Source organism: Aquila chrysaetos, chromosome 1 (assembly GCF_900496995.4).
Source record: "Aquila chrysaetos chrysaetos chromosome 1, bAquChr1.4, whole genome shotgun sequence".
Taxonomy (NCBI): domain Eukaryota; kingdom Metazoa; phylum Chordata; class Aves; order Accipitriformes; family Accipitridae; genus Aquila; species Aquila chrysaetos.
Genome location: NC_044004.1, coordinates 67,128,868 through 67,145,554, shown reverse-complemented (window position 1 = coordinate 67,145,554; position 16,687 = coordinate 67,128,868). Strand labels below are relative to the sequence as shown.

The following is a 16,687-nucleotide window of genomic DNA, read 5'->3' as shown; positions in this document are numbered from 1 at the left end:
TCTATGAGCATGTGTGGTGCAAGAATAGCAAAAGCAAAGCTAGAATAGTCTCTAATTCTAGTCTTTATTTATGTATCGTGTGGATTGTCTTATCATCGCTTGAGAGCAACCAAGTCTATCACAGTGTGCTAGCTAAGCTATAAAAACAAGCTTTCAAACAGAAACATGTAAACACTAAGTAGTTTTATGTTGAAATGAAGCTTATTAATGATTTGAAATCTTTCATTATAAAAACTGTAATTTTTTTATCATACTGACCACCTAGTTAATTAAGTAGTCTCTTCCCCTGTGCCCGACCAAGTATTACTTGGTCTTGAGCATACTGTTGTTCAACACAATGCTTGCTGGGAAACCAGACTCCATTTCAGAAACTTTCTTCATACTATTGAATGTTTACCACATTAATTTTGTCCCAATCTAACCCCTTCTATGTTTTTTCTGTTCCCTAACGGGGAACTTTCTTCAAAGCATACAAAGGAACCCTGTGACCTATAGTTGAACTTACATAAACAGTAATTCCAGCAGGCAGATGTGTGAATCATGGTAGAAGAAATAGAGTTTACTGCTACCAGTACTCAGAACTGCACTTGTAATTGACCAGTCACATTTGCAGTGAAGGTGCAACTGCTATAGAGATTGAACGGCTATTCTGTTCTTATTGTGGTCCATTCTTGTCTAATGCAAGGATGGACACTGCGCACAAAGAGTATCTTCAGTTACTAAAAGAAAAAAAAAACAATCTATGAAAGTAACATAACAGTGATTTCCACCCCCACCCCTCCCCATTAGTATTAATTACTCTCAAAGTCCACCCCACTTCTATTAACAAAGAATTGTTTTAATCATCTGAAAGTAGGTAAATTTAAATAATGTTTCTGCATACATACATGCTTTTGCAAATACATTTATGTGGAATTAAATAGGCCAAAGATTTAAATGTAGGAAAAATGGTAACATAAAAATAAAAATGAGAGAGGTCAGAAAATGGATTTCAGGTTCATGCTGTTGTCTACATTTCATTTGACAGTTTGACTTGACAGTTTGAGAGGGACTTCAGAGCTTCATTCTTTATACTGTTGAGACTATGGATAAGCCTGAAGCTGAAAACTGGTATAAAATGCACTATATGTAATAAGAGCAATCTTAATTTTAATTCTAACTCTCAGCCCCTCTCCAACTTGCATGCCACTTAAGCCTGTCTCAGATCTCTGACACAGCGTAGCTTCTGGCTTCTTATTGGTGTGGGTTTTTTTCTGATTCTGTTAGCTACTGACATTCCTTCAGCCAGGAAAGCGCACCTTGTTAAAACTTTTCATTTTCCCTTTTCCTGCCATATTTTCTTCTAACAGGTATGGAAGGATGTAAATGCATAATTATTTCTGAATGCAGCTCCCAGTTATTGCTGAAGGGAAAAGTAATTTCTTGTTCAAAACACTGTAATCTAATGAGGGTTAAGCCCCCAATTTGTTATTCTTGCCCTGGTTTATCTAGAGCATTGAAATTTAGTTATCTTCATGTTGAGTTCTTCACTTGTACTAGCACTCATTGCTTAAAAACATTCAGATTCAGACAAGCACAGTATTGTAATTCTCATGTATTGCAGTGCATTGCTATATCAGTCCATCTGCATATTTAATGGAATCCCTTTTAGCATCACTTCATTCAAATATTGTCATCTGGCCAATGCAGATAATACCATCATGTGGCAGATAAGTAAAACTGCACACACCTACTTCAGTGTTCTTGCACAGGAGACTCTTTCTGCCCCTAAAGAGCATGTTGCTATTAATTCATTACCTTTTTTTTTTGGTCAATTTTAAACTGTTCTGTAAATCTAAATTTGTTGCAATTGTGTTAGTTCTGCTTAAAGTAAGTCTAGTTTCTGTCCCTTGCTTCCCTCCTTCTTCCTCCTTTCCCAATGCCTGCATTGCTTTCCTCTGAGTAGGTCCAAGGCAATGGTACGTACTAACTGCGATGCTTTGTTCTGCTGCACAAAAAATACATGTTCTCCATTTTTAACAAGAAGAAAGGAGAAATAACTCAGCCAGTCTGAAGTGGAAAGACCGAGCTTTACAGCCACACAAAAACAGTAAAGAAGGAAAATGTTTTAAACACTTACAAAAAAGTTTTCCGTATTAAGTGATGTATATTTGAAATATTCTAAGGAAACACTGATATAACTAGCTATTTTTTACTTCCTCAGACATATTCCCCTGGGAGTAATTTTGTGCAGGTCTGTATCTTACAATATCCAAAAGCAATTAGAAATAGATGGAAATCTATGAACACAGAACCAAAATAAACAAAACCACTGAAATAAACATTGTTTCCATTTAAAATAAAAATTTTAATTATCACTTCAGCCTTTATGGTATCACAGGGCTAGTCAGAAGGCAATCAGTCCTACATTAATAAAAAACATTCTTACTTAGCAACAGTAAAATTAAGCCTCCTCTTCAATCTTTAAAAAAAAAAAAAATCCTAAATTACATTACATAGGAATGTATTGCTATGTGCAAGGTGTGACAACTATCAAAGGTTGCTGTGAAGACAGGACAGGAGAAATCACCGTCAGCATGAACTGAAAGCATTTCCTTTCCCTTTTAAATAACTTATCCTGCCACTGGAATAGCAGATACCTGTTTATTCACAACTCTTTTTCCAACAAACAAGAGGAAATGTAATCCTGCCAGCATAGCAGCTACTTTGATAATGAGAAAACTCCTGCACATCATAGCTTATCTCAAAAGCCTAGATACAGTTCAGTTAGTCATTTCCCTGCATGCCCCATTTGCAGAGTTGATTAGTAGTAGCAGAGAATTCAGTTGTGTACTACTGAATTTTCTCCTTGTACCTGTATGCATGTAGACTAATGTTGTAACTCAATTAAAAAAAAAAAAAAAAAAAAAACCCAAAAAACCACAAAACACCACCAAACCCCAAAACACCCTAAATTCAAAATACTTAAAAACTTTTCTTTTTGGGAACTGGGGGAGGAGGGGTATCATGAGGCTGCTTGCTACCTCCCCTGCCCCAGCACACAGCCATATCATTATACAAAATAAAATAGTTTCACTGGAAGAGTCTGAGTGAGGCTGATTCCAGAACAACCCACCATCTGTATGACAGAACACCATCTTGTTCCAGAACAACCCACCTACAAATTCTAGAAGTTCTCTATTTGAGAAATCGGAGCTACTAGTCCAGCTCTCTTTGCCACGTCAGGTAAAAGAGAAATTTGAATTCAGGTACCCCATAATGAAATAAGTTTTCACTACCAAGCTATATGATCAGTTTGGAAAAAAAGAGGATAAGTACCTTATTTCTGCTGTCTTTGATGACTTTGATGCAATAAACCACATCTGAAAAAAAATACATGCTAAATTTAACTTGTATCAGAAAATTATTTCAGTATCTAAACCCACATATTTTAGTGAAGTGTATTAGACAAACTCCACTAAGAATATATAGAAATTTTCACATTAGTAAAGCAAGTCCTCCTGAGCAATCAAAAGAAGAAAGTGCTAAAGAAAAGGCAGAGCACCTGACCTTACTTTACAATTAGCACATCCCAGCTCAAAATATGAAATTCCACATAACAGTCTTGTATAATGCTTACACATACATATGCAGGGGGTGCCAAAAAAGGTGAAACATGTATTTGTGCTCTGGTCCTCAGTTCAAGTGTCACACATTTGTGGATTACTGTAGAAAGCCCAAGATGTACATGACCCGTGTACCTTGCACCATTGTACATAACTGAACAAACTACAAAGAACTTAATTAATCTGTATTACCACTTGTACTTGAAGGTCTTCCATAAAGTAAATAGTTAAGCCAGGAAGTATATGGATTTATAATGATCAGTATCAGCCTTCTAACTGTGAAACAAGACCAATTGCGCTGCCCTTCCAAGTGTTAGAAAGAAATTTTGACATATATTTTTGACACAGGAATTTTCACACACTAGATTTCTCTCTAGGTCACTTTAGACATTCCACTAGCAATTAAACATTGCACTGTTGTTTAATATAACTTGCAGAATCCTTCAGAGGGTATGAAAGTTGTCAGCTTCAGCAGACACACCACATACTGCAGATAATCCACCTACTGCACTACAGAGTTCTCAGTTTTCATTGTAACCTGCTACTTTCTTCTCCAGTAAACTATTTTTTAAGTATAGTATTCAGAAATGATACATTTTTTGCTACCATGTCAACTTCATAAGAGGTCATTTGCCTACTCTCAACAATAAGCAGAAAAGTAAACCCTTTTCTTTAATATAGGAAAAAATCATTAGGTTTTCATCTGTCATCTTCACACACAGATACATTTCTGTACCATGTGGTTTGTTACAGAAAAATGTATTAATTAAGTTTTCACTAAGCATCATGTGATTCCTTGTGTCTGCAAAAACACAGGTACATCAATTTTGCTAAGAGCTAGTATGAAGAGTTCCTGCTGTATCATAACCACTCATCATTTTTTTTTTTTTCCACATCAGACTTGCAAGACAAAATTTTTAACTCTCACCATCATGGCAAACATATGTCTGGAAGATGAGTTTTCCTTATGTTTTCCAAATTCAACATCACAAAACACTACAATTAATTATACATAAGATTTCTAATTGTATTTCTCCTTTTTTTCTGGCTCTAATGCATGCACTTAATGTCTTGTAGATTGTTTTAACACTTAAGACAGGGTTTTGATTTAACTGCTCTTTTCATATTTTGCCTTGGGGTTTTTTTTTGTTTGTTTTTAGAACACAGCTCTAGATAAAGAGAGTCAGATTTTCTGCAGCAAGCGCTGTCAGGACTCTGGTAGAGCTGGAATGGAGAAAATTTCTGCAATTACTGCTGCAGCTGATGATCCTCATGTGGCTGGGTCCAAGACCCTCTTCCCTGCTGCTTCTGAGCCACTCAGATCCCCCACACTCCCTGCCTCGGGATCTCCCAAGTTTGCTGGCGATCAGCCTGGTGCATAGGACTGATGAAACCAAACCCAACTGAAGCTCCCTGCACTCTCGCCACAATTTCTCTTCATTTCACATGACAGTTTGTTTTCAGTTTGAGTGCACCCTCTCGTGGCGAGCCCAAGGCAGGCTTTGTCATGGGAGACTGATCTTCTAACAGTGGGTGAGTGAAGATGTGTTTTGAGTGCTCTTTGCCCTTGTCTGGAGAACAGCAGTAGGGGAAAGATTGTGGCAATGTTAGATGATTTTTAAGTTATCTGTGTTAGTTTAATTAACTGCATTTCACACAGCTTTGGGCTCTGAATAGACTAACGTATGGTGTAGCTAACCATATTTTTATATGAGCAGTGAGATGATGAACAGTTACCTGGCCTCACCTTTACAAGCAGGCCCTGTTCTGTTCTTCTGATGAGGATTCTCAGAAAAGTGGGAGAGGAAGACAAGGGAAGAAAACTTATATTTACCTTCTAGTCCGATGCCTCTATTTTTAGCCAAGTTTCTACTAAATGTGAAGAGGGAAATTTTCACAAAAAAATTTTTAGTGGACTAACTGTAAAATATCATGAGATAAACATTGGCAATAGAGGGAAGGATGGTTGGTTTTGCATCAAGTTTGTTATCTGACTTGCAGGCTGCAGGGTAGTGTTTAGATAATATGAATTTAAATAAAGTGACTTGGGATGTAAACATGAGCACTGGACATTTATTTGTAATGAAGACTGGAGTCAAGGAAGCCTTTTTGTTCTAGCCATTTTCTACCCTAACCACAAGTGTCCCATCCACACTTTTCTCCAGGGTCAGACTACCTATTAGATAAAATAAAATTGCTTTGGACCTGTGAACGGAAAGCCTGCTGCATGTTATCTAAGCTAGGATGAATGGAGCAGTTCCTAGTTCTAGGGTGAGCTGATAGAGGAGCTACTATAAATAGCTGCCATCAATAGCTATGAGGTTTGTCAGTGCTATCCCCCTATTCACCTGGTGCAGGCACTGGTAACAAGGATTGGGGAGCAGCTATCCTTAATCTGCAGTCACAAGATAGATGAGGTTTTATCTTTACCATAATGCTTAGTTCAATATAGTATGTATTCAGCTTATGCTTTTTCTTTGCTCGTTCTTACGAATTGGTCATAGTTAATTTTCTTTCTTAGCTATACTTTCTACTAGAATTGTAAAAGAAAGACCTGCAATAAACTTTCTTCATTAAAAAAAAAAAAGAAAAAAAGTCATTCATTTCTTTGAGAACTCAGTTATTTTGTCAGTGAAAATGTTGTCTTCTTCCCTCTGGAGAGATTGAACAGTTAGGTTCACCTATTTAAAACACCTATTTAAAAATAGTGACAACAGCTGGAAAAGATGATCAAGTGGCCAACATAATCAGGTAAAAACATGGGAAAGCTGGGCAAGTTCTTAACTTTGTGTATGGCCTTAGGAAAGTTATATCACTACTCCATGCCTTAATTTATTTCCACAGATGGGTGCATAGATGGTACGTTTGTGCTGCTCAGGGTATCACAGTTCAACATAAAAATAAAGATGTGTTGGTTAACACTAAAACACTTAATGAAGACTCGAAAGTATTATGTTTGGTTTGTAATCTACTGCACTTTCATTTAATCCTTCTCTCTGTAGAACCATCGGTTGCTGGAAGAAGGCAAAAATAGAAAAGAAATTGTAAAACAACTATGCTATCTGCTATAAAGGGAAAGTAACAAGTATAGAAACTCTAAACTCAAGTTACGTTTGTCAGAAGACTGTCACCTTTTTTGTTTCATAAAAGTAGCTGAAATTCATGTACCATTTTGACAGGTATTGAATAAATGCCATTTTTTTCAAACACTCAACAGTGACAGCACAACTGCTACCATGCCTACATTTTTAAAAATGAATTATTAAAAAAAAGTCTTTTTTAAAATCCCCGGTCTTTTTAGCTCCTTTGAACGTGAGTAGTTGTTCATATATCCCAATAGAGCCAATTCTTGCAGTTCTAAATTTGAGATCCCAGAACTGAATCCTCACCTGCTGTAAATCAGCGTAACACTAAGTTCACTGAAATTCCCATCAAAATTTACCCTTTACAGACAATTATCCCCATTCCTGAATTTCTAAAAAATTAATTACAATAATTGTCAAAATACATTAAGGTAGATGGTGGTTTACGGTGATGTTACTTTCATCAAGCATTGGCTCATGCTTACAGCTAGTCATTAAGAATATTTACATAGGTCAGTAAATTTTACTTTGGGACTACTTTAGTAAGCAAAGATCTCTTGTTTTTAGGTTGCAGACATAGTTCCCCCCAATCTAAACTCAATACTTGAAGAAGAGAAGCTAGGAGGAAGTAATGACTAAAACTAACTAATTGCAGGATAATTTTTCCTCAACTAAATAAATAATGTTTTATTTTTTAAATATATACATTAATTATATATGTAAGATACCAGAAAGTATTTTTAACCTCCTTCTTACTCTGAGTTTTCCCTTTCTTTCCTCCTGCTTTTTTTTTTTTTCTTAAATAAAACAAAACAAAACAAAACACAGGCTTTTCTATTAGAGTGCACCCAGTGCAGTGGACTTAGGATCAAAAAGCATGAAGCTTTTTGTTTGAGCTGGGCAAGTTCAGTCTTTTAATTCAAGGAAGCATGTCTTCTAAGACCTCATTAACTTCTCTCAAAAATAGAGGTTCTATGCCTCAGGTATGAGGTGAGAAGACTACACGGCAACAACGGTAACATCCGTGAGTAACATCCAATGCCATTTTTCTTGCTCTATACTTAGAGATCACACTGAGCATATATGAAAGAGGCTGCCAAAATACACAAGTGATCAGGCATCCTTCAGCAAGTGCCAGACACTTTGTGTTATCTCGTGGAGAGCCCTGGTGACAAAGGAGATACTCCAGCACCCTGGCATGTAACGAGGAGATCAGAAGCAAGATCCTGTATATGATTTCCAACAGGGATCACAGCTTTGGCCTTTATGAGAAGACTCTCATTTTCCTAATCTACTTGAAATAAAAAAATGTTAGCTAGGAAGCAGTAACTTCTTATACCACTGCCTGTACGCTCACTAAAAAGGGGTTCAAATTCCTATTCACAGAAATTATTTTATCATCTTGGGCTAAACCAATAAATTTATGCAGCAAGCAGGAGATTTTTATTTTAAAAGTCTCATGTAAGCCTGGTTTTCATATCTTTCTTCCCCCCAGCAGTCACTCGTCTAATTATCACAGACTGATAGAGTAAATTTACTGAAGTATTTATTCACTTTTATACAAATATACATATTTGTCAATTACCTTTGTTTTTAACAGTTTTAAAATGGGAAATGATATTTCGCATTTACTCATTATTTCATTCAAGCTACATTTAAACAGCAATTGGAAAGCAACAGAAATGCACAAAACTAGTAACATATCCAAAATGCTGGTTAAGTAAAACTGACTTTTCTTTTTTTTTAAGATCAAAAAAAGGCAAGCAAATTGAACACTCCTACTGCAACCAGTTTCAATGTCTAATGCATACAAATAGGTATCTGTCAGGGGAATCCTTTCCAGGGGGATTTTTGTTTTGTTTTTAAATTAAATTAGCATTGTAAAAAAAAAAAATACCAGGGCAGGGACTGAAGAAACAAGCTGCCATGCAACCATCCACACCAAGAAGTTTTTCCTCAGCTGTTGCTTCTGTTCTTGATTTTGTTTCAAACAGCATTTGAATTTTAAGTGCCTTTTTGTCATATTTGGAAACAGAAAGCCCAGAGTGAGAATTGTGTAAGACGCAGGTTTCAGAGAAGCACAGCTTCACCAAGAAGTAGCAGCAACTATTCCCTTCTCCCCAAAATAATATTTGCCAATTAATATGGAATACTGAAGTTTAGAGTGCTTAAACTCTGAACACTTAAAGTTTAAACATTTTGCTTAAAAAGACACTAGCTCTGTTGTTTAAAATGGTCAGATTTTGGTTTTAGCTACCGGGTCTTGCTTGAAAAAGCATACCTAGCACACAGGATAAACAAGACAAAAAGCGAGACAAAATGCGAGAGCAATCTGCAAAATCATCTATTTGTTATTGGATATATCTAGTGCTGAATACACTACATTCTAAACACCCCATTAGACTCAGTTGTGCTACAGCATTTTGCAGCTCAGAGCTCACAATACACAGTGAACAAACCAACAGTGGGACGAAAAAAATTAGAAGAACTGGAAGAAAATAGTAAATGATCGTATCTCAAACTCTGTTCATTTAACAAATAGCAAGTACCACATTTTGAAAACCTCTTTTCATCTACTCCCATGCAATACAGCATAATTCCCAAAGCATGCAGCTAAATGTCTTTAATTAGTTGACTATATGATGCAGTCCCAAGGGTGAAGTTGTATGTAATTTCAGATTTTACTAAATATACAAATCTCTTTGGTTTCAAGACTATGCTTTCTGATACTATCTCAATTCATTTACAAGACAGTAGTTGTATTTCCCATAATTTATAAAAAGTTGTGAAATATTTTACATACTCTTTATAATAATATGCTTCTTTATAAGAAGTCTCAACTAAAAATAAATATTTAGATACAAGAATTTTTTCTTTCAAAATCTGTTTTGTATGTTTTAATCAATTTTTTTCCTCATGAGACTGGCTGTATTTAAATTGCAGGGCTGTAGGTTAAATGTAGTTGAAATTCACTAAATCTAAACAAAATCAGAAACCATTTCCTACAGTTTTTGATCCAGAGCTTTTAAAGAGCAGCTTAAAATTATGATGCATAAGCACGGACATGCATCATTAACTGTATTAGTTTACTGAAGATCTTAGGTTTGTTCTGCATAAAAGTAAACTATTTTCGATTTCACGTAATGAAATGTACTTCATGTAATGTTGTATCACGTGGGAAATCCAAGCGAGTGACTCATCTCAAGCTTTACACAAATATCCTGACACTATATGGGAAAGGACTCACTGGTTTAGAGCAGCACCCACAGAATGGCCCATCTCTGGTTTTATTTAACTAGGATGCAGCTAGTTTCTCAAAAACAGTGTACTCATCTTTTATTCCCTTTTAATTACTTGTAAGTATAAGAGAAAGAGAAAGCAAAACAGATGCCGTAACACAAGCACACTTAAATCTCTGTGAATATGAAACTTCGTACATAAAATGGAAAAGCTACAATCTAGATAGTCACAATATCTAGGCCATTCTTATTCAATGTATCTAACACCAATTATGTCCTGACTAAAGTTGCAATAAAATTCATTTCCCACAGAAGTCCCAGTTTTTGATTTCCTTTTGCTACTAAAAGAAATGAAAACAATATTTTGTTCCAGGACACCAACTCTGTATGAAAAATAGGTCAGGTTTTTGTTGCTGCTATTCAGGTATGTGAAATAACTGAAGAAACTCCACTGTTCCTTAAAAATCCCCAGCCTGATCCCACACATTAAAAGCACCACAGCAGAAAAGGTTCTGCATAATGTTTCTAAACAGAAATTCAATTTGCATATTTTTAGAATTACAAGAACCACCCCCAAATCATGCCAACTTCTGACAGTAGTTGTAAAAACCAGCTACCACTGTACCATAGTAGTATTAACATCTACAGGTATCTACAAGAAGGGCCAGAAGGAGGATCCGGGGAACTACAGGCCTGTCAGACTGACCTCAGTGCTGGGGAAGATTATGGAGCAAATCATCTTGAGTGCCATCACATGGCACATACAGGACAACCAGCTGATCAGGCCCAGTCAGCAGGGGTTCATGAAAGGTCCTGTTTGACCAACCTGATCTCCTTTTATGATAATGTGACCCGCTTAGTGGACAAGGGAAAGGCTGTGGATGTTGTTTACTTGGACTTTAGTAAAGCCTTTGATACCATTTCCCACAGCATTCTCCTGGAAACGCTGGCTGCTCGTGGCCGACAGGTGCACTCTTCACTGGCTAAAAAATTGTCTGGACAGCTGGGCCCAAAGAGTTGTGGTGACTGGAGTTAAATCCAGTTGGTGGCTGGTCACAAGTGGTGTTCCCAGGGTTTGGCGTTGGGGCCGGTTCTGTTTAATATCTTTATCAATGATCTGGATGAGGGGATTGAGTGCACCCTCAGTAAGTTTGCAGATGACACCAAGTTGGGAGGCAGGGTCGATCTGCTTGAGGGTAGGAAGGCTCTACAGAGAGATCTGGACAGGCTGGATCGATGGGCCGAGGCCAATTGTATGAGGTTCAACAAGGCCAAGTGCCGGGTCCTGCACTTGGGTCACAGCAACCCCATGCAGCGCTACAGGCTTGGGGAAGAGTGCCTGGAAAGCTGCCCGGCAGAGAAAGACCTGGGGGTGCTGGTCGACAGCCGGCTGAATATGAGCCAGCAGTGTGCCCGGGTGGCCAAGAAGGCCAACGGCATCCTGGCCTGTATCAGAAATAGTGTGGCCAGCAGGAGCAGGGAGGTAATTGTCCCCTGTACTCGGCACTGGTGAGGCCGCACCTCGAGTACTGTGTTCAGTTTTGGGCCCCTCACTACAGGAAAGACATTGAGGTGCTGGAGCGTGTCCAGAGAAAGGCAACCAAGTTGGTGAGGGGCCTGGAGCACAAGTCTTATGAGGAGCGGCTGAGGGAACAGGGACTGTTTAGCCTGGAGAAAAGGAGGCTGAGGGGAGACGTTACCACTCTCTACAACTATCTGAGAGGAGGTTGTAGCACCCATCTGAGGTGGGTGCTGGTCTCTTCTGTCAGGTGGCTGGAGATAGGACGAGAGGAAATGGCCTCAAGTTGAGGCAAGGGAGATTTAGGTTGGATATTAGGAAAAATTTCTTCACTGAGAGGCTTGCCAGGTATTGGAACAGGCTGCCCAGGGAAGTGGTTGAGTCACCATCCCCGGAGGCATTTGAAAGATGTGTAGACATGGCACTTAGGGACGTGGTTTACTGGTGGACTTGGCAGTGTTAGGTTTACAGTTGGACTCAATCTTAAGGGTCTTTTCCAACCTAAACGATTCTATGATTCTAAACGCTCCCTTTCCTAGTAAATAACAACCCCCATTAGCAGAACATCCACAGATAACTCTGCATTACCTTGGTATCAGATTAGCTCTTTTGGACATTTATTCTGCAAGCAGCGAAACCAGCAGAGTGGGAATCTTTAGCAAAAACAAGGTGCTGCGGGTAGGTGGAGGACCACCAAGAGTATGTCAGGACCAGAAACAGTAATAAATATATATAACTTTGCACAAGGCACACTTTCCAGGCGTAGAGGCTTTTTGATAACACACAGCACAACACAGCCAAGAACTGAAGGAATATTCTCAAAAGTATCATGGCATTAATTTACTTTTGCTTGCAGTAACACCACAACACCTACTTCCTTCAGAGAAACCACCACTCTGATCACACTACCATCTCTTGCCAGATCCTACAGCATTTATATCAGCAATTTTCACAAAATAGAAGGGATTTCAAACTACTTGTGCTAAGTATTTCCCACAAACCAAACTTGCAGCACTTCTGCTAACCAGCCTCACTCTCAGCAGCAGCAAACGCTGCTTTCCAGAGCACGTGCCATAAACTACAGCTAACACTGTGTCTGTTTGAACTCACCAGAACAGAAGCAAGCCCAGACTGTCACATAAAAAAAAATGCTGTTCATACATGCTCCCTCTGAATTTTGAGGAAATAGAGGACTCGGCTCCCTCTCTTCAGGAATATTCTGCAAATAACTGCTAGCTGAGGCCCAGCTGCAGGTTAATGCCTGGCAACTGTTGATTAAACAGGTTTCAGGTAATCCATTTGACACATGTGCTGCCCTGAATAGACTAACAAATACCTGAACAGTTGGAAATTTAACCCTTTTTTGCCACCTCATCACAAACAGCATGACATGGACTAAGTTCAGCCAAGCTGAGATCCCAAGTGGAAGCCTGAGTCCCAGGGCAGTGCCTGAGGTACGTTTCTTTACCCATGGGAGGAGGAGTATGTCCTACTCACCAAAGCCACCAGCAAAGCAGTCCAGAATGGGGGTGTCTTCACAGGCTTGCTCACGGAGCAGAAGGTGAAGATGTCCTTTTCCACAGAAGGGCTGCAGCAGTCATAATATGCAAAACACCACGGTGCACTGCTGCGGCTGCTTCCCCGAGGAGTACTTGATACCATCGCGCAGCTGCCCATCAGCATGCACTGGCTGGATGCAACTCGGGATGGCACGCGCAGATACAGTCGTGCTGTCAGTTTGGGAAAGCATCTCATGATCAGTAGGGCCCCTTCTAAAACAAGCAATCTACCAAATCAACTCCCCATGAAATATTTTGACTCTAAGATCAGACACTATCACTTCTATCAATAATAAAGTGTTTCCTAAGTCAGCAGGAGATCATAAAGAGAAGACTTTCAGGATTTCCATTTGGCAAAATATACCTTTGTTTGGATTTTTTCCCTGCACCTAGCCTAGGTAACCCAGCCCTGGCTTGAGACAAATGCAAATTGCCCTTCAAGAGCATACCAACTTCCCCTCAAAATCTTATATAAAGCTATGAATGTTGTTGAACCTAAGTAAGTGTGAAGTACAGTTTTGCATAACAAATGTTACTGTTCAATACACTGGGCACTTACCACAGATATGACAACTATAGCCTTCGCTTAAAAAGATCATCCTTCTGCTACACAAAACATGTAACTCTACTGATACCACCATAACCACATCAGTATAAAAATGCAGGAAGCACAGAAAACTTGGTCACCATTGCATAAACACCAAGAGTACTTTAAATGCATTAGCCATGGTACCCATTTCCTCTATACATTGAATCACAAGAACCCAGTACTCCACTACTCAATTACAAATGTAATTTTATTTAATTTCTTCACTCAAACTGAATTTTCTCATTCCAAATCTTTACTGAAAGAGATAGTAGTTAAATGCTTAGAAAAAACAGGAACTGCTCTAGTAGGCAGCTAGCGAAAGGTATGTATCAATACAGGTATGGAATGTAAATTTCAACTCATAGAGATCACAACATACAAAGAAGATTTTTATGCAATACAGACTTACAAAACGGTAACAGTTCTTTTCACAAATATTTTAACAGAGTTCTGCACAGCAATCTTGTAGAAAAGTAATTTGTGCAACACCAAAATAACTTATTGTTCCTTAGTATAAATTATTTTTCATTCCTAAAAGAGGTAATTTAATATGACTGGGCAGGATCTGACTAGATTTGGTGATAGTAAAATATAAAAGATATTGTTGCTATGCGCAGAAAAGGAATATGGCATATGCTACAGTATTGCAGGGGCTAGTTCTAGGAAAAAAAAAAAAGTAAGTCACCTGCAAGTCTAGGGCTTCTGCTGCTGTATAGAGGCTGTGCACCAGGAAACACCTGCCTTTTTAGTGCTTTCACAGTCAACCAGCAGAAGTGTGCTTTGGTACTTGCACCTATTAAAAAATACCTACCACTGTGGGTTTCTAATTTGAGTTTAAAGTCTTCAAAATAGCCTTTCTGATTTTGAGGAACAATCGACATTTTGGTGTGCTTTGGAGGAGATGCCAGGTAGAAACTAGGATTCACACTTGATATAACACAAAATCCATTCCCGATTTCTCTCTCTTAACTGCACAAAACATACAACTAAAAAAGAACTAATTGTCTAGGCCTAGAAACATGCTTGAATAGTAACATTGATGGAAACAATTCGCAAAGTTTAAAATTACATTAACCATAATTTAAATATTACCACTGATTCCCAGAAACTTCAGTGCTGATGCAGTACAATCATTTGGAAAAGTACGAGACAAAGTGTGGTACAGATAGCACAGATTAAAATTCCCCAAACATCGTCATTCATTTCCATTATGTTAAAATCATATATTCCTCAAGGTTATAGATAAAGCTTCAGATGGAAAATCCGTTTCTTCATAATATAGCTAGAATGTGAGTTTTAACCATCTTTACTTTAGGTTTCTTTTACATACAGGGTTCAAAATAGACTTCTCATTATGACTAAAAATATAGATTTTTAACTACAGAACCCAGCAGCCATTTTTCTGCTTCTTTGCCCTTCCCCCAAAAAAGTCAAGCAAGGTCTACAAAAATAGCAATTAACTTTAAAAAATAGGTTGCTTCTTCCAGCAAATTTAAGTTACATTCAGATGTAATATAGCTATTTATAAGGAACAATGTTGTGGCAAGACACCAAGGGAGGCGTGCTGTGTTCAGTTTCCTTCTGACAACAGCTGCGCACATCAGTGCTAATCTTGGTCTCTATGAAGATCAGTATCTGGTCTGATACTCGTGGTGCCAACGATTGAAATCATTGTAGAAAACCACTATGCTCCCAGATGCCATGCCAGTCATTATACACCTAAGAAAAGCACAAGACCATATTTGTTAGTGAACCACCTCACGTTCAGATATATGAGCCAACACACCAAAGAGTTACATCAATACAGGCACGAGAACCCAAGGCAATGACCAGCGTCCACCAAAGACAGCCAGAGCTAGAAGTGCTCCACATACCAGAAAAGTCAGGCTCTAGGGGCTCCCATCTTGGGCTTCCAAGGACTCCAGCAAGCTGGATTTGAATAAAACTCCCACCTCTGATAGATTTATGGATCACAGAACATACAAAACACCACGCAACAGTTTGTGTGGTCAGCCTGAAGCTACAATTGAGAGTTAGACAACAGAATTGTTTACCAGCATCACCGTCCTGCAAGGCCACTTCAGGTTTCCTGGGATTATTTCTTGGCTTGCTTGGTTGGTTTTTGCGGGGTATTAGAGTGGGACGAAGCCCTGATGAAGCAGCACAGTGAAGGAAGGCTAGGAGAAGTGTTCATTTCAGATTCGCCTCCCCCATTTAAGCACATGATCTAGATGAAGGAATTGGATGTGGGCACAGGACTTCAGTTGGAAAAGTTAGTGTTTGGGTTTGAAAGCAATCTGAAGGCTTTGATTGTTTTGGAAGTTCCTGAAAGCAATCGCTGTGCTTTCCCACCGAGGCACTCTTTCTTTCTAAATTCCTTACCCTTGGCCTACTACTAGAGATCATTTAGGTCAGTTTAAAAAGCCATGACTCTGACATAGCACACAATTACAAGGGTTTCTATATCATCTTTTTTACTGTCTCATATTAAAGTTTTAGGAAAATCAAACATATGAGGACATACAAAATTCTGGCATTTTAGAAAAAAGCCTCAGCATTAAAAAAACATTCAGAGTAAAAAGCTGTACTTTTTTCCAATCAAACAAAGACTGAATATAAGATCATTGTGTTTTGATAGTAACACACTATTTCATTTCAAGAGCACCATTTTGATTGTTTTTGTATTAGGTTAAAATGTCTTTTTACACACTGTCACTCACTCACATATATTCATGCATACCAAATAAATTACTCTGAGTAACTACCTGTAATTACTGAGTAATTACTCAGTAAAATACTCTGAGTAATCTCTTCTGAGTTTCTGTGTCTTCAAACCCGAAGTGAATAGGTTCCTAACTTGGGCACATGGATAAATTTATAGATGTCCATATTAAATTTCAGTTTATTGACATGCAAAGATTATGTTGACATGCCATTAATTACCAGTTTAAAGATTCCCTAAATGCAAAATTGTTTACATTTCAGAGGTCTAAAATTCAACAGCTGTAACTCCAGCTTTTGAAATATTTTTAACAGCAGGGGCTTTTTAATGGAAAACTGCTTCTTCCAAAATGCCTATAATCTCTAATTATG

At 38.2% G+C, this 16,687-nt stretch overlaps 2 protein-coding genes across 9 annotated transcripts in view; one reads left to right on the top strand and one right to left on the bottom strand.

Annotated features, from left to right (window-relative positions):
• The window catches only part of DCLK2 (doublecortin like kinase 2), a 96,254-nt gene extending 90,592 nt beyond the window's left edge, over positions 1–5,662 (top strand). For 2 of the 5 annotated variants that reach the window (XR_003924809.2, XR_003924808.2), the window contains 2 exons: positions 1,028–1,110; positions 4,766–4,935. Coding sequence is in view for 3 of the 5 variants with exons in the window: in XM_030023978.2 (XP_029879838.1) it covers positions 4,766–4,987 (222 nt within the window). In the remaining 2 variants the exon portion in view is untranslated. Of the gene's footprint in view, positions 1–1,027; positions 1,111–1,945; positions 1,959–4,765 lie in introns of all 5 variants that reach the window. The other 3 variants (XM_030023978.2, XM_030023988.2, XM_030024004.2) reach the window with 2 other exon arrangements.
• An 8,122-nt stretch (positions 5,663–13,784) lies between these two features.
• Positions 13,785–16,687, bottom strand: part of LRBA (LPS responsive beige-like anchor protein) — a 431,577-nt gene continuing 428,674 nt past the window's right edge. For all 4 annotated transcript variants that reach the window (XM_030023944.2, XM_030023959.2, XM_030023952.2 and 1 more), the window contains one exon: positions 13,785–15,313. In XM_030023944.2, coding sequence (XP_029879804.1) covers positions 15,223–15,313 — 91 coding nt within the window. In that variant the 3' untranslated portion in view covers positions 13,785–15,222. The remainder of the gene's footprint in view (positions 15,314–16,687) is intronic.